The sequence below is a fragment of the Accipiter gentilis genome, chromosome 9 (genome assembly GCF_929443795.1).
Source record: "Accipiter gentilis chromosome 9, bAccGen1.1, whole genome shotgun sequence".
In the NCBI taxonomy this organism is placed as follows: Eukaryota; Metazoa; Chordata; class Aves; order Accipitriformes; family Accipitridae; genus Astur; species Astur gentilis.
The window spans coordinates 9,069,992-9,088,039 of record NC_064888.1 but is presented as its reverse complement, the minus strand read 5'-3'; the positions used below and the strand labels follow the sequence as shown (position 1 = coordinate 9,088,039).

The 18,048-nt window shown below is 42.9% G+C and overlaps 1 protein-coding gene across 3 annotated transcripts in view; it reads left to right on the top strand.

Annotated features, from left to right (window-relative positions):
* Positions 1-18,048, top strand: part of ARID5B (AT-rich interaction domain 5B) — a 122,384-nt gene that overhangs the window by 75,052 nt on the left and 29,284 nt on the right. For 2 of the 3 annotated variants that reach the window (XM_049810807.1, XM_049810806.1), the window contains 2 exons: positions 10,842-10,954; positions 17,434-17,638. In XM_049810807.1, coding sequence (XP_049666764.1) covers positions 10,842-10,954; positions 17,434-17,638 — 318 coding nt within the window. Of the gene's footprint in view, positions 1-9,241; positions 9,350-10,841; positions 10,955-17,433; positions 17,639-18,048 lie in introns of those variants that run through there. The other variant, XM_049810808.1, reaches the window with a different exon arrangement.

Sequence of the window (18,048 nt, the reverse complement as noted above, 5' to 3'; positions counted from 1 at the left end):
GTCGTGTTCGATGCTTAACACAGGCTCAGCCTCAAAGATGTGAATAGCCCCAGTGAGGTCATCAGAGGTCTTTGCATGCTCCAGGTCTTTACGAGTTAGGCATGTACTTTGCTGAATCAAGGCTACAGCTCTTCATGTTCCTTGTCCTGCATAGCACAGTACCTCACTGTATTTGATCCTATACTCATACAGTTTCTCACCAGAAGAACGACTGAGTCATCTAATCTGGTATGAACCCCCAGTAGTGGCTCATCAGCCAAAATTACCGGCAAATGCTTTCATCCAGTTCACCACCTTTTTTCTGAAGGAGAAGGGAAACAGCTGTTTGAGCAAGGACCACAGCCAGACAGCTGGACGCCTCCTCCATGCAGCCAGCCAGGCTGCTGCAGCCACCCGCAGCGGCAAGGCTCTCCTGGCAGCAGCCTGGACCCGGCCCTTGCCGTGGCTGAGGTGGGACGCCCAGCTCCAGTCTGATATGTTGACAAAGACCCTCAAATTGCACGCATTTCTTCCTGCGCTGTGCACACCAGCTTGTTGTGTCTGGCTCAGGCTTCTCCTGAAAGGTCTTCTGAAAGCTGGTCATACGCGTGCCTCCGTATACTGGCATTAGATCATATATGTGGACTGCAGTGCCGAGGCATGCCCGGTTATGCCTCCTCGCTTCTGAGTACCAGCTTTTTCTCACCTTTGAGACACTTGTATTACTCGGCGAAGTCACTTCTCAGTCACTTTTCCTTAAATCCAGCACAGCTTGAGTTATTCCGAACTCCTCCTTGAGGGCAGACCTCCCTTTGGCCACAACATCTTCCTATCAGGGTATGCTGAATTTCCAGTGTGGGGTGGCCTGTGAAATGTCACCTTTGGCTTGGTCAATGGGACCTGTAGTCCTTGCTCACGGGTTTCATGCTGGAGCTGTACTGAAGAGCATTGTGTTTGCGTGGTCCGTTTTTCCTTCCGACTACTCGTATGTATGACTCAGTGTTAGCATTGTGCCAGTCCTTGTGTCAGCGTGAATGTTACTGTCAGGGACCTTATTTTTATTTCACTGACAAAAATGTTGAATACTAGCAAGACTAAGAGCAACCCCTGTGGAATCCCACCAGAAATATTTTCATTTGATAGAAATTCCCCACTGATGCCTGCTTTTAGCTCTATGATTTAGCCAGTTCTTAATCCATTTAATATATGCTTGAATAAAATTATGTAGTGCTGTTTTTTAATCAAAGTGTTATGTAGTATTAAATCAACTGTCTTACTGAAATGCAGGTAAGTTCTATGCGTGCAGCTAGTTTCTCTAACCAAGCTTGTAGTTTCAAAGTATAAAATAAGGTGCTTTGTTTGTTTTTCTTTTCTGTTTTTTAAGATCTGGTTTCTGTAAAACCAAGTCAATTGACTGGCTTTAATTATATTCTTTTGCAAGCATATCATCTGGCTTCATTGCAAATATGGAACAAATATTTACCAAACACCTCTGCCTCTTTTTGAATCATTAATAACAATCCTGTCATCTGTAGCCAGTAATAGGCCTGCATTTTTTTATTATTATTTTAATTTGCTCTAAGGTCTACTTGAATGTCACGTATTTGTCAGGCATAGATTCTTCTCTGAAGTCTTCAGCTTCCCTTTTCAATTTACCACACTTCATAATTTCTAACACATGTATAGATTTTGTCCAAAAAAAAACCCCAACACTTTTTCAGTTTTTTTAAAACCCAAATTAGCAGGACATAAAGCACCCCAGATCAAGCAAAAGTCTTCATTTCCAACCATGCTGAAATGAAGAAAATGAGACTCCAAGCCTCATCCTGAATCTTGTCCCTGTCTTCCATGGAAATGAAAAACATTCAATTTTTGGCATAATTAGCCAACCTGATATTTGCAATGCCTCTAAATTTTCTATTAAAAGCAACGCTGGTCTGAACTGTAATCCATGAAAAGTACCACCTTTTTGCTTTTTTCAGAGATTGTCTGGTCAGGAGGGGGGTCAAAACAACAGTCTGCAGCAAGTCATATGTCTCCACATTAATCCACACAAGGAAGTGTCTGTTTCACTTATTTCCAAAAGAGGAATGTTTTCTTTAGAGAGGTAGCAAATTGATTTTCCCCACATGGAGCATGGGATATCTCATTTCCAAACCAAAACTTTCAGAAATGGCTACACAACTCCACTCTTTCTCCGTGTGGGTTAGAAAGCACCGTGGATCCTTAGTGTTCCCTGCAAGGTTGTTTGCTGCTGTACTCCAGAGTTTCCAGGTCAGGTCTGGCATGTTCAGTTATAAAGAAAGGAACAAACAAGTGTTTGCATTTAGAAAAAGTCTAGTAAAAATAGTTTTAATGTTCAAATTGTTTTACATGCAGCTTGAGCAAGCAAGAGGTGTGTTTGAGGAGAGGCTACGTGACCTCCAGAGCTCAATGAGAGCTTTAGTTGTTGGTAGGTGCTCATTACTGACTTCCATAGGTGTGCTTAGGATCCTGTAGAGAGATTCCCCAAATTCAGTTGATACTGTTGTTTCCTAAACAAAGGTCTGGGGTTTTTTAGTGTAGTCTGATCTTTTGCTGTGTTTTCCGGCCACTTTAATTTCTGACCCTTTGATGCAATACTAGGTTGGTTGCAACTTGCTTCTCTTCACCAGCTCTGCTCAATATGCCTGGGCAGTAAATGCCTCAGGCCCTGCTTCCATGAGGCAGAAGCTTTTAAATAAACTTTGAGGGGTGAAAGGAAAATAAATGAAATGTAAGATCCTGAACTCAGGATGCAGAAAAGGGAATGAGTTGAAGGAGAGAAAACAAAGATGGAGGCAACAAGGAAATCAAGGAAGCAGTGGGGACTGCAGAACAGTGTGCAAGATTAACTAACCTTTGAATAGTTTTTGAGACCGTGTTTAAATATAGCAATATGCTTTTCTTAACTTTCAGATATTGCAGAATGCCAGAAGCCCCCTAGAGGGGTAAGTGTTAAAACCATTAAAACTGTTAACTTTCTATTCATTACATTTTAAAAGGTGCAACATGTAAGCATGTTTTTCAGCCAAGAGCTAACTTTTACCGGGCTGCTTTAGGGGTGTCCTCAGCAACCAGCTATTTGCCACTTGCTAGCAGGCATGGTCAGTTCATGGATTTTCTGGAGATCTGGGACCATTCTTCTCACCTTGAGTTTGATGGCCAGGCACCTCCATATGCCGCCTCTTTGGCACCTGAATCATGAGTAGCTCTGCAATCTGACACATCCTGCCGTTTCCACCTGCCTAAGAGGGAAATTGTCCTAGTCTGTTCTGTATCTACTGATGGTTTTGCAGCTTAGGGCCAAGCATTCTGGTATCGCAGCTTTTGTATGTGTGCTGAAAACTGGAAGATGTATGAAGGACTGGCACAGTGCAAAAGGATTCTGTGAGGAGACGTTCTGCGAGGTGTCCTACAGGGCGGAGAGACTGTTGGTGCGTTTAGCAGGTGTGCTGCAGCTTGCCTCATGTGAGCACACTTCTCTTCTGAACCCAGCACCACAGTACATCCCTGTTTATTAACTTCTTGCACCTTCCAGTGCCCCACCTTAATCCTGGCTTTGTGATTACCTCCCTCTGGTGCACTCCCACCGCTCATGTTTAGAGCTCACCTGACTGTGTAAGCCTACCCTAAATGTAGACCCAGAGCTTCCACTGGCCCTTCTTTGCTGATGGCCCGGGACATTTTTACAAGCTCAGAGTTTGGGGTTTTTTTGTGTTGTCATACTCTTGCAGTTGGCAAAAATGCTGTTGTTCCATACTTTTCCTTCATCTTTCCACAGGACAGAAACACGGTCACAAAAACAACAGGCAGCCAGAATCTGGTTAGCAGTGTAAGTTGTAAGTGCATTAGCAATGCTGAGCAGCTATCCTGGTACGTTTCTGAGCAAATTACGGCAATGGCTGTCCTTCCCTTTTCCATTTTTCTTTTTTTTCCCACTTTTGAAGTGTTTCTGAGAAACTGGAATGCCAGCAAGCCAGAATCAAAGTCGTATCAGGAAATACTTATGCAGATCAGAGAGGCCTGGAAAAGGCAAGAACTTTGATCATGGGCATTACAATTGCTTAGATGTTCTCTAGAGTAAGTAATGTGGAGCAAGCAAGAAAAAGGTACATGTTTTAGGCATGAGTACAGTACTGTTTACTTACATGGTTTGTTGAGCAGCCAACAAGGTCCAAGGTTATTTTGGACTCAGCATGAGTAAGTGATCCAGGTATGACAAATGAGGTAATGCATTCCAGGCTCATTAAAAACTCTTGGCTACACCACTGATTTTGACAAAGTGCCAACATAGCTTGACCTCAGCTGTGTGAAGGCCACTATTTTTTTTAACACCCTCCCTATAACAACACATCAGCCATACTATGTGTATCTAGAGAACAGTGTTATGGGGAGGTTTGAATTACATTGTACTTCCAATGATAATCAGACACCTAAAAAAGAGATAATTCTACTGTAACTAACCTGCTAAAGTCAGGTACCCCGAAACCACAGCTGTTCTCTCTCGGCTTATTTGTGCATCTAGGGGTGGCTGTGTTTACATAGTATGTTGCATTCTTGGCATGGACATGACTCAAGTGAGGCTGACTTGATAACAGAGAGATGGTAAGTGCAGCGATCACTTGCCTCCCTGGGGATGCAGGTAAAGAAGGTGGCTGGTGGAGGTGCTGTCTTCTTGTGGTGGCTTCCACCATATGTAGTGTTTAACCATGGCTGACCTCGGCAGCTCCCGTTCTTGAGTACTTCTCTTTTCCCCTGCACAGAACTTGCCATCCTTGGGTTTAGCCCAGAGCTGGGAGTTGTACTAGGCGGCAAGGCTTGGAAATGCTCCTGTGTCCCTTGTCCTGCTGGGCAGACAGTGTCCCTGAAAGTTGGGCAGCTGAGAGTGGTAGTGGCAGGAGAGCAGTGGCCACAAGCTTGTCAATTTTCTGAGTGCGTGGGCAGTGTAGCCGTCTCCTTCCTTACATTCTGATCCTCTCCTGATCACCTACAATGTCCTGATGCTTGCATAGACTGATGAGAGTGCTGGAGGGGAAAATGTAATTTTTGAGCAATGATGCTGTTTTGTGGCTTCATGAACAGAGAGGACCTCTGTCTTCGAGGAAATGTCTAGCTGATCTGAGCAGCATTAACCCTGAGCTCCTCTGTCACTTGCTTTGTGGGTCAGAGCCTGCTACTGAGCTTATCTCCAACGCCTGATCTTTAATTCTCTGCTACACATGCCTCTGGATTGTCCTTGTTCGATTATAGTGGTCTGTAGGCAGCTCACAAGAACAGGCTTTGGGCTTCGGGATCATCAGGTCAGCTTCATCCTGGAAGTCAGCAAAGATTTGCCAGTCTACAGCTACAGATAATCTAACTCCCTGTGCCATGCATAACGCTGGGTTTGTATTTAACCTCTCAGGGGTGATGGTTTGCAATAAAAACACATAGGGCGTTGCTGGTGTTTTGGCACTGCAGAGCTTAGCCACGGTTTGGGGGGGAGTAGGCAAGGTACAAGTTTCCATCTAGGAAGAAGAAAAGAGTGATTAAATCTTAATTTCAGATTACTGAGGGCAGTTATATTATATCAGAGACTAAATGCTTTCAGGTTTTTTAAGGCAGGTGTGCACATGAGTGAGGATTTGCACAGAGGAGGTGGCAGCAGCAGCTTCTGCACCTCACCTTCCCTTTCACTACCCACTCGTGATGACCATGCCTGTGTGCTCCTCCGTTTGCTCTCCTGCAGGTAGGGAAGGAGTTTCAAGACAGCCCAGGGGGTGTTGGGAAGGAGCTCAGCGTGGCTGTGGCCAGCAAAAGTTGTTTGCCCTACCCAAACAGAAAGAGCCGAGGGCATTACTTCTCCCCTCCCTCTTGCCCCAGTGAGCCACGTGCAGGGGAAGGACCAGCTCGGCAGGAGGACGGTGGCTGCCTCCTCCCGCACCCTGCTACCACAGCATGCTGCAGACTGGCACAGTGTGGGGTGGCTGGCTGTGGCCCAGGCAGGTGTGGGAAGCGTGTGGTTGGAAAACGAGACCTCTCCTGCCACACGGTGCAGGAGGAGCGGACTGGGGGCATACCCCCCGCCTCTGCCCTCTCTGGCTCCCTGGCTCCCTCTCTCACTCCACTGGCACAGGGGACAAGTTGTTTCCTCTTCTCTTTTCTCCTGCACAGTCTCCTTGTGTCCCGCTCAATCACGAGTTAGCGTTTGATGGTCTTCCAAGAAAAACCAATCCCGCATGTCGAACGGCAAGCAGCAATCTCGGTGTGATTTGCAGTGACTACCTATTTCCAGACAACACCCAGGGACCCTTTCAAACATGGATGGGAAGAAAACATTCCTGTCTCTGGGCAGATTCCTATAAATAATTTTCTTTTCCCTGAGAATTCACAACCGAGATGGCAATGAGACGTATTCCAGAATGGGAAGAGTTGTTAAGATATGGTTGTCATCATGGCTCGTGTAACTGTTGATATTCATGACATATCCATTTCACACGCTTTCACTTAATGGGGAGCACAAGACTTTTACCACGAAATAGTAGTCAGCTGAAAAACAAAGTCCACACCACATGCATACTAGTTAATAATCACACCTTTTGTTCTTTATGGTTACAAATGCTTGCGTTTGAATTAGATCTTTGTTCATCTTGCATTCTTGCTTGATTCCTTGTGAAACCCCATGTTACAACCTCAGCATCCTCTGCAGTAGTGGGCAGCATCGCAAATGGTGGTGGTTGCACTGCGGGGCCAGCCGGGTTGGTGGGCTCTGAGGGACGGGTTTGTTTAAATGACACCAGCTGGATCTGCTGCTCAGGGAAACAAGGAAGCAGCGTGCTGATATAAAACTGGCATCCAAGGAGTGCTGAAATGGTCCCTCTGAATTCCTGTTGATGGGTAGAGGTAGCAGCCACAATGATGCCAAGCATGGGAAAGATAACCAGCCCAAGGTGGGAATCGTGCCCTCGTGCTCCTCCAGCTCTCCGAACACGAGGAGTGTTAGCTTGTACTGTGCGCATTTTGCAGCTGGCCGTGTTTTGCGTGGTCGTACCTGAAATGTTTGCCAGGACTCAGCAGGTGAAGTGGCTTTCCCTGCTGGGCTCTAGATTGCTATCGCACCTACAGATTTTGCAGGGAAGATAATTTCTTGTGCGTTGCCATCTTCTAAATGCGCTTGCCCTTTGTGACGATTAGCAAACTTGGGATGAACCGTAATCTCAAGAAGAGGCTCCTTGAGTCAGCAAGGCACAGGCATGTGTGTGGGCAGGCTTCAAGTGGATGAACGCCCTTTTGCTTCCAAAGGTCTGAACTTGGAGGTTTAGGCAATTTGTATTGTACCAGGTGCACGTCTCTGCTGGCAGCCCTTCCATGCCTGCCTGCCTTGAACAGCAGCAGCTCTGCCCTCCTGGGGCATTGTCACCTGCTGATGGCTGGCGGGGGGGTGTTCCGGTTCGCATCCCAAACCGCAAGCGTACAGGGCACCTACGCTGTGCTAATATTGATCCTTTGGATCACACCGAAGTAGAGGCAAAAAAAAGTTCCCAGCACCCCATCAAGGGTCCCAGTGAACATTCCAGTAGCTGAGTTTTCCCTTCCTTCAGACATATCAGGAAGCAAAAAGAAAGGAAGGGAAAAAAACCCCGCAAATTGGCAAAAGCAAACATGTTGTCAAATGCACGCGAAAGAAAGTATTTAAACTGGTAGTATGTCGTATCTCTCATACTCCTGTTTCAGGCACTTAGACTAAAGAGGTGGCAAATAAATGCAAACTTTTTTCTGGACTTATTTATTAGATTTTTTTACTTTAGTTTGCTTTGCTTATGTTCTCACCTTCTGGGAACGTACAAGTTTTCAGGTCTCACTGCCACAAATGCTTTCAGAAAATGAATTTGAAAGCCATATGCACAAAAATGAAGAAATTGAATTGTTTCAGATATTCTCAGGTAATCATGCCAGAAGTCCTTCTCCACCAGAGAGCAGAAAAAAAATGGGATATTCACTTAGCTGCCCAGTACACACTGAACATCCAATGTCATCAGGAAAACTGACTGGGACTAAGCCACAACATGTGTGTAAAATTGCTTTTAAAATAATTATGAATAACAAATTCAAGAAATGTGCAGTGTGCTCATGAATATGTCATAAATTAAACAAAAAATGAATAAAATTAAAGCAAGTGTGTGACTTGTAAATTATTGCTTCGGTCCTAGTCATATTTCCTAGCTCAAGAGAACAAAATGGATATAGCTGAAATATAAATAATCTTCGAATAATGCATTTATTTATGATGATTTAGGAGCAAATGTTAATGGCTTTGTTTCAAGTGTGACTGGAACTATTTCAAATGTTTTCTTTTACAGAGTAGATACTAGAGGCAGGGACCTTCTCTTCTGTTATTAATTCCTATTGATGCTTTCTTGTTAATTGTGTGTCTGATCTGGAATGGCTTAAAGTGATTTAAAGTCATACTGTGGGGCGTGTGGGACGGTCCTCGTGTGTGCTGCAGACAGACCTTCCCGGCTGCAGCTCCTGAGCCATGGGGAGAATGCAAATACCCCTTTTCATAGTGGGTTTGTGCCAGTTCTGCCGTGGAAGGCTCCAATTCAAACAGTGTTTATATGCAAGCTCAATATACCTGGAATTTAGGAACAAATGCCTTCTTGCTTTTAAAGCTTTTAGCAAAACATTAGGAGTCCTTTATAGTGTCATACAAAGTACAGTGCCAAAGCTCAGGATAACAAGTATGTTTGGAAAACATTGAGCCTTGAACTAGTTTCTCTATTTATTAAAAAAAGAAAGAAAGAAAAAGTAATTCACATGCAAGTGTGTTTGATCCTAGCTGAACCACTTCTCTCTCCAGCCGTTGGTTGGACCGGGTCGGGGGATCATTGGTTAACGTTTTAACGCGTGTGCCAGGGTGTAGTAAATTGAGGGAGCATTTCTATTTGCTTCAGTACCTTTTTAAAGAAGGTGCAACTGCTGGGGCTAACCATGGTCAAGAATCTGTCCATCCCATCCAGGTCGTGTGCAAAAAAAAGTAGGCATCAGGAAGACATCAAAGGCGGAGGGTTGAGCGGGGTTTATAAATAAGGCAGGGCGGCATGGCTGGGGCTGGCAGTCTGGCAGCCGGCGCTGGAGTCCTCGGAGCTCATCCCACGCTCCCGCCGAGTCGCTCATCTCTGTTTATATGAGTAATGGAGCGGCTGGGGGAGGGGATTTGTAAGCACGGAGCAAATACTCTTAGTGTTCATTTTGTGTAAGACTGACATCCACACCAAGTCAAGACTTCCAGCGACATAGTGTGCAGTCACATGCTGTAGCATTCATGAGTACAGATATAAATCAGGCAGATGTTTGTCGACTGGAATGGGTAATAATTTCTTTCTCTCTTTGTTTGATTTTGCATGTTAGCCTCAGATGACAATTTCAGAATTGCTTTCTGCAGTACTTTTCAATAAGCAGAATGTGCTTCACTGGAGATAGATGGAGATATTTCTATAGGGAGATAAACATATTTCTATATAGACACAAATATTGACTTACACATTTACGCACGTGCATATATATATATATATTTATTTACCATGTGCCGGTGCTGGGGGAAGAAAAAGGATGTGTCTTTTGGACTTTTGGTTTTAAACCTACGGCTTTTCTTTTTCTCTGAACAGACCAAATATGACACTGTTACTCAAACTATAAAATCAAATTAGCACCCTTTATTGTGTTTGCAAACTAATTAAAATGTAAAATGTCCTGAAACCACTGGCTTACTGTGTGACAAATGTAAGATTAGAAACAATTAGAAGGCACTCAAGAGGTTTGTGGTGTTTAGATTTCTGACATTGTTCTAATCATCCCTTTAAGTAATGAAAACAATGGTTACCTAGAAATTAAAGGTTTAAAGGAAATTATCTTCTTCGGTTCAGTCATTAGTTAATGATTGTTTATCATTTTAAATGTTGCCATAGTAGTCGTAGGCTGATTTTTAAATCTGAAAGCAGGCAGGACACGTAATAATGAGCAAACATCTGCTTCATCTCTTATTTCTGTATGTGATCATAATTTATATTGTAATACCACTATTGAAAGATGACTCTGATATTTTTTATGATGATCGATATCCCATTCTACGTATGGCTCAGCGCGGTTAGGATTTAGTCACTGTGTTATTTCAAAGCTGTTTTATCTTAAGAATTGGACAAAACTGAAAGTGATTCATGTTAATTTATATGTGTGGTATGTAACCCTTATGAAACAATCAATCACTTATTTCAGTACTTGTCAACTTCCAGAACTAGTTGTTAAGGGGTTTTTTGATCCATTTCAGGACTTAGGGGTAATTTTTTTTTTTTTTTAACTTTTTTAGAAGAACTTTGACAAGAATGACAGGATATATAAACATTTCTTGGAGCTGTAAGGAATTTCAATATTTCAGAACATTTCCAAAACCAGATGTTTCTCAAAGTTGGAAATAGTAGTTAGTACTCTTATGTGAAGATTAGAACTAATAAATGCAGCAGGCTCATTAACGCAAAGTTACCTATTAATATTCTATTTTGTTCTTTTTTGTACCATGGAGAAATATTTGTGCTTTCTCTCTGAGTCCTTTGGAGAACAGTGTTTGACTTTATATTAATTAGTTATGTAAAAGTAGAATAGATTAGCCTTGGGGGATATTCTGTAGAAATGTATAGTGTGTCAAGATGTAACCCATGGAGGATGGGAATCTCGTAATAAGCATTTACTGTAGACAGATGTGTACATTTCTGTGACTGATTGTAGTGGAATTATTTATTATGCTTTCAGCTGTTAAGAATCCAGTATAAGACAATGTGCTCAAATTGTTCTCCATTAATTTTTAGCGCCAAATCTTAAAGGCAGACCGCGCAAAAAGAAGCCTTGCCCACAGAGAAGAGATTCATTAAACGGCATTAAGGATTCCAACAATAATTCTGAAAGCAAAGCTGTTGCCAAGGTAAATCACTTACTAATACTCTTTTCAGTACACTCTCCTTTTTTAGGTACAGCCCTGCCTTTGTTTCTCAGCATGCTGTTTCAAATTTAGAATGTAACTTATTTTCTTGGGGAGATAAATGTATTTTTTTTCAATAGTTTTATTCTTCACTTTAAATCATGTCTGTGTTCAAAGTTACCAGCAACTATAATCACTGAACAACCTAATGCTATCAGCTTGTTGGTAACTGGTAGTGCTTAAGCTTTCTTGGCATCTAGTGTTAGTTTTCACATTCTGTGACACACAAACATAGTTTGTGACAGTATCTTCGAATTAAAAATAAACCTGGGAGCAGCTCACCCTGTTACAATGTACTTCTAAATATAAGTTTGAAGATAAACAGACTATGAAACAAGAGCTGCTTCAGTAATGGTTTCTAAGAAGCACACACAAATGACATTACCCTAATGTTAAGATCTTGACATTTTTTAAATTAGGAAAAAAAAAAGACAAAGGCAGAAATTCAGTAGGAAAGCTTAAAAAAAAATCTGGGCTGTTTCTTTAATACTTAGTGCTGAGCTGCATGTTCCAGGGTTTGTTGAATAGTGCATGCTTTTACAGAGTCTTCTGTATGTGCTGCAGTGCTTAGCCCATACTGCAAGTAAAAATTGGATCACTGATTTATGTTTATAGACTTAATCTTTTAGATATTTATGGGTTTGTATCTTTTCCTTAAAATATTTTAAAATGGAGTTTCTGTAGTGTAATTTACATCCTATTTTCTATGTTGTCTCTGTGGTTTTAAATAGGAATTTGGTTTTCTCTTTTTTTAAAAAGAGCAGCACAAATGGCTACTTTCAAGATGATTTAATCTGAAACTGTAAGATGCAAAGATGGAAAATTACTTAGAGCAATAGTTGTAGATTTTTATCTGAGGCAGAACTTTGTGACTGTGATACTTTTGAGCTAAACAGGTTTGTGTAGACTAATTTTTTAGGCCAACTCCTCCCGAATCCATTGTTTTAATAAATTAGATAGATGTGTATCTGAAAAACGATTCCATTGTTTGACCATCTCTTTAGGAAATACAGTGAATCTATAGATCCATTTGCATTGGTATTGTTGTACGCAGTGAATGTCCTGGGAGATTAGGAGGTTAAAGAGGTCAAGTGGAAGTGTTCTGCGCTCAGTTTCTCATAGGAAGGCAAATTAAATTCCACCTCCTCCTCCTCCCTAGGAGTTCAGTTAAAATTGTGCCTTCTGTTGATGATGATAAAAAAGGCTGAAGTTCATGATGAGGCTCTGCCTTTAAGTCACTGTTTCTCTTCTTTTTGTGCCCTATTGTGCTCAGTTGGAGTCTGTACTATCGTGTTAGACAGGCATGGTAAGAGGTGATGGAGCCTGGTGTGTTGAGTTGCAGGGTCCTGCCAGATACTATAGAGTTTGCCTGAATGTTTTTGCTCTGTGGAAGAACGTGCAAAATCCGTGGTGTGAAAATGTCTCAATTTGCTTCAATTCCCCCTTCCTCCAAGCCATTTTTTATGTTAAAATATTACCAGCAAACTGCAGCATAGACCGTGTTGTCAAAGCACCCCAGACTGTAGCACGAGTAGTTCTGCCTCTTCAGCACCTGATATATAGGTATTAGATAATTAAAAACAACAGTAACACTTCATACCAAATTGTTTATCCTCTCTGTTTATATTTGGGTTCACCCTACTAGTCAAATGGGAGGATAGTTCAGATAAGAAGTAATTCCGCCTATTTATCTAGTCATACTGTGCTCATCATTGTGCAGATATTAATAGCATTAATTATCTTGGCCAGCTTAATTTCATTATAAATAATAGACATGCTCGTGATATAATGTCCTTGCATGTAGTCACACTGACTTCACTGTGGCTCTCCATATCAATCTGCGTCTCAGGGCTGAGCATATACTTTAGTAAGAAGAGGACAGTGAATCAGAAACCCTCTACGGCAGACGTATTACACTTTATACAGACTCTGCCTATGGGTTTCTGGGAAAGGAGAGAAGGTGTATTAGGGAAAGGGGGGAATGGAGATCCACCTACTGTTTACTCATTGTTGGAAACAGTTGGGATGTTAAGTCATCATCTTAGGCTCCATGTTGGGCTTCACCATCAGTTTTCCTTCTCTGTCCGTGCTCCATCTCCGACTAATGCTGACAGTGGGTCCATGGAGAGCAGGAATGAACACTGCTAGTGTAAATGGGACAAATCCACTTGCGTCAGATGCTGAAACGTTTTGGCAGCGATCCTGACGGTATTCCTGTTCCAGCTAAAATCCCTTTTCACCAGAAGTTATGCTGCTTTCACCCTCAGATCATGGCACCCAGCCTCTGACAGCAGCTGCATTTCTTGGGTGGCAGGGCAACAGCTCTGACAGGCATGCAGTGGCTGTACAGTTTGGGTCAGGAACCGGCAGAAGTGGCATTCTGAAGACTGTGGGCTTGAGCCTGTCGAGACCAACGCAAGCCACATGGTTGTAATGACTTGCTGAATTTCATGTTCTCCACTGCCAATGACTAGAAAGCTTTGTACCTTCTTACAACTTACTTCTCATTAGGCATGTTTCCCTTAAACCCATCAGCAGATTGTTTTGTAGGCTTTTACTGTTACCTGACACAGAAGAGCCTTTGGTTGAGTAGGAGCAGCTCTGAGTAAATTCCAGTGTAGGTGTCTTGTTAAAAGTAGAGCAGTAGTGGGACAGACAGTGTGGTCCTGGACCTGCGGGTGGCGCGAGGGTCTTTCACGTACCACTTCTCGCTTTTGATCTCCTTGCTGGTCACTGCATCCATTTTAGTACCTCCTGGGGATGATCCCAGGGGACATCCCTACCAGGCTGGGAATGTAAAAATCACAAGAACACGAGGCCATCTACTGAGGCAGGATCAGCTCTCCTGGAGAGGCATATATCAAGCTCTTCTCTCAAAACACTCCCAGGACTCTGGAGGCTTTCATACCTTGCGTGTCATTAGTGCTGGACCAGCTTTTGGGACTTGCAGGCTCCAGCGTAACCCTCGTCGTACCTGCTTCGTGCTCCCAAAGAGTGTTCCCATTCAAAGCGTGCAGAAGTGCATTGTAAGGGTTTTTAAAACTGGCTGATCTGACCATTTCGAAGAGCTGAAAGGATTAACTTGTTAAACATGGAAATTGTCCCCAAATGAATCTACTCATTACATCTCCTAGTGCAAATGCTGAAGTAAATCTCTCACTTCATTTGTACAGCAAGATCTGGGAAATTAGTTTAAAAGTTGCCAGAATATGCTTTTCCTGTGGCCACAGGTGGCCTGGCATGCTCTCAGACCTGGAGATTTATTCTGAGCGCCTCAGCCATTATCTGAATGAAACTTTGAAATGCAGGTCTGTAGTGGTCTGTGTTGTGTGTGACCTCTGGCAGAAGAAGACAAACACATGGACGTACCCGTGAGTGTTCACCGGCCATTTGGTCATGGATCATCTGTCTCTGGTGGAAGGTGGTCAGATGTTCCTAGAGCCCATCTCAGTACACCGCCAGCTTATCCACGCTGTGGCGCAGGCAGCAGGGTTGCCTGTCAGGGCCTTAGCCCTCAGTTTCATTTTGGAGGTACTGTGTACATTTACTCACACTGAGGCTACAATGAAGGAGCTTTAACTCCTGTGGAAACTGAACTCTCCCTTTGTAACGGAGTCATTCAGGCTTTCTGAGCAGACCAGAAAAGAGAGCAGAGCCAAGCAAAGCTCCGCATTCAGGAGCTTCCTCCAGATCTTTGCCCTCTAGGAAGATTCAAAACCGTGTTTTGAGAGAGAAGGGCAGTTTGTGGTGCCTGGTGCAAATATGACATCACTCTCACTGACTTTGATACTTTTATGCTGGATTTACACCAATGTTACCCAGAATGGCATCTGGCCCTTTTGGTTCTCATTAATCATCAGTCATGGCATTCCATCTGTATCTCCTGTCAGATGGTGGGGAGGTTCCAAAAGTGAGGCTTGTGCCTTGAACGCTGAGCAGGTGAAGCATTGCAGCCTTCATCAAAGCTTCGTTGAACCTGACGCTGCTTGGAGTCCGTCCGTTGCATTTTGGCACCTTTGAGTTCACAGGTGCTTTGACCTTGCTTCTTTGTACACTGGAGAGAAGGAGGTTGTGTGTAACACGGGCTTTGCTCACTCATGGTGGCTTTTTTAATGGGTTTTTTTGTTTTCTTTTGTCTCCTTGGGAGTAACATCCCTTACCATTAGTTTGCTTGCATAGCAGTGAGCTTTGATTTCATTTAGCGTTTATGCCCAGGCTGTCTTTGCAAATACAGTTCTGAATTGTCCAGTTTGAAAAAGAAAATCCATTAAAAAGATTGATTGACTGACTTTACATAGCAAGTGGGTGACAAAACCGAGAAATTGTTCCCAGGTCCAATGAATTTGTTCCAAGTCTCAGCTTGCAACAAATTTGCAGCTCAAGTTAAAAATCTTAAATTTATTGAAATCATGGGTTCATATTAGGAGTGCTAACCCAGTCTTTGGTGTAGCATTGAAAACTATGACAATGTAATCTAAACTTTATAAGGGGAAGCTGTTAAATAATTTTGTGAGGAGCCAAAGTAAAAAAAGTCAAGGGATTACAGCTCTGAACTGAAAAGTGAATGAGGAAATCCAAAGTTCATTTAATAGGAAAAAAATCCCATTAGCTCCATTGAGTTTTGGATGAAACCCAGGATCTTTACAGAAGTTTAATCAATAAGCGTATCTATTACTGAAAGGCAAAGGATGGTGTCTTGTGCCATAGTAAGACAATATCTCTTTGAACCACGCAACCAGAGAATATCGAGCAGTATAGCGGACATACTTCAGCAGCAAGCGATCAAGAAAAATCCCGCAGGAAGTCCATTTCCCAGTCCCTGCTGCATTGCCTGGGAGGAGTGAGCCTGTACCCTGCAGTGTCTAAGTGAGATTTTTCAACAGCATCAATTACCTTGAAAAATTGCGGCCACTTCTCCTCTCTGGTTAGGAGCTAGCGTTGCCTTGTCCAACATCTGTGGAAAACTGTGGAGGCAGCTAACCTTAAGTCAGTGCTTTCTGCAGAGTTAATACCCTGGAGGAGTATAAAAGAGAAGATTCTGCTTTCCCTGAGCCTGAAACACATGGTAGCTTTATTGAGATAAAATAAGCATATCATAGTCTTTCCAATGATATATTTGTTGTTTACAAGCACTTACATAATGCTCTTCATAGAACTTACTTCCAAAATGTCAACAAGTACCCAGGAAGTACCTGGTTTAGAAGGGAGGGGAGTGAAGGAGGGTCAATAGCTTACTTGACCAAGAGCACCTGCCTTCCTGTTCAGCGAGATACCCTGCTCTTCTCTGCTGTCCTCCTGAAATACCAAATACTGGCTCTTACAGTCTCCCATCTCCCTCTGGGAGCACAAAGGACACGTCTGGGATGGGGTATGGAGCTGCCAGAAGGCTACTCACAGCGCTCATCATCATTGAAGGGACAGTGCAAATCCAAAACACATGTAACCATCTCCACTACCTTGTATTAAAGGACTTCCAGGATTTCAGTGGAAATGTATCGATCCCATCCTGGTCTTGGAGAGCTTTTCAACATCAGTTTGCAAGGTTCTGCTCTTTTGGGTTTCGTATACATAAATTATGGCAATGCTTGAGTTGTAATTTGCTTGATTCAGCAAGAGGATTATCTTCAGGAGGACTGCAGGATTAAGCCGGTCTCACTGGATATTTTTCCCCATGTTTGAATACCGATGAGAGGTAAAGTGGTTCCAATTTGTTGACTTCCTGACTGGCACATGTCTGCCGGGAGGCCAGTGGGAGACCTGGAGCTCTGGGACTCCTGTGCATTGGGGCTGCCGGTGTCTACCAGGAAAGGCTCTGGGTACCAGCCTCTTCCTTCTGCTAAATACTTAGGGCTGTGCTTAAGTTCAAGCAGATGCTCGGACCCACTTGACTTAAGTCTGTGGTGCTCGTGTGTGCTGAGAGTTCTGCCTGGGTAAGGCTTGCCAAGGTTTGCATCTATTTTGGTGGGCCAAAGGAGAGAAAAATGTGTTGTTTCAGAGCCGGCTGCTGAGCGTTCCTGGAAGGCACTGAGCACCCTCAGCTCCCAGGGTTGTCTATGGGAGTTGACAATGCTCAGTGTCAATCCTGGAATGAAGGTTATTATTAGACTTGCTAATGGCAAGTGTGTGTGAGAGATGGGAGCTGTCTGTGACATAGCAATGTATAGTCATAAAAATGCAGATCTGGAGAGCATTACCAATGGGTTATAATGATTTAAAGATGTGGCTATTTAAAAATGTTGTGACTAAGATTCAGAACAAGACATTTAGCTCTATAAATAGCTTCCTTTGTTTTCCCCTCAAACACAGTTGCATGGTTTGGCCTTCATTTTTTCAACAATCCATTCTGCTAGGAGAGGGTGTTTATTCCTTAAGTGAAAATTAAAGGTTACCCAGATCTGATATGACATCTTTTCTTTTCCCAGGTAAAATGTGAGGCTAAGTCAGCTTTGCCCAAACCCAAGAGTAACAACAGCAACTGTAAAAAAGGCTCAAGTGAGGATAAATCAAAGATTGCCGTAGGTGAAGAATGCAGAGCTGATGAGCAGGCTTTCCTTGTGGCTCTTTATAAATATATGAAAGAAAGGAAAACACCAATTGAACGAATACCCTATTTAGGTTTTAAGCAGAGTAAGTATCCTTTTTCTCACTTTCTTGTTGACTTTTTAGAATGGTTTGGCTTCTCTGGAGAAAGCATTTGCACATGAAGCCTATTTTAAAACCTTATGGTTGGGGGGACCATGTTTATATCTACACATTTTCCAGTCCAGGCATTTCACTGTCTTATGCCTAGATTTGCATCTCTTCGTTCTGGGGTAGTTGCTGCCGGATATTTATAGGTTTAAATCCTCCGATTATGACTAGAAATAGGCATGTTGAAAACTCTGTAGTTTTCTGTTTTGTAAATCTGCAGCGTCTGTAATGCCTTTCTTCTGAGTTAATAATATGACGTATCTTTATTGTGCCCAGATGTTCTTTATGAAAGGACAAATATTAAAGGAAGACATTTAAAGGTGGTCAAGAAAGGCACAAAAGGGATC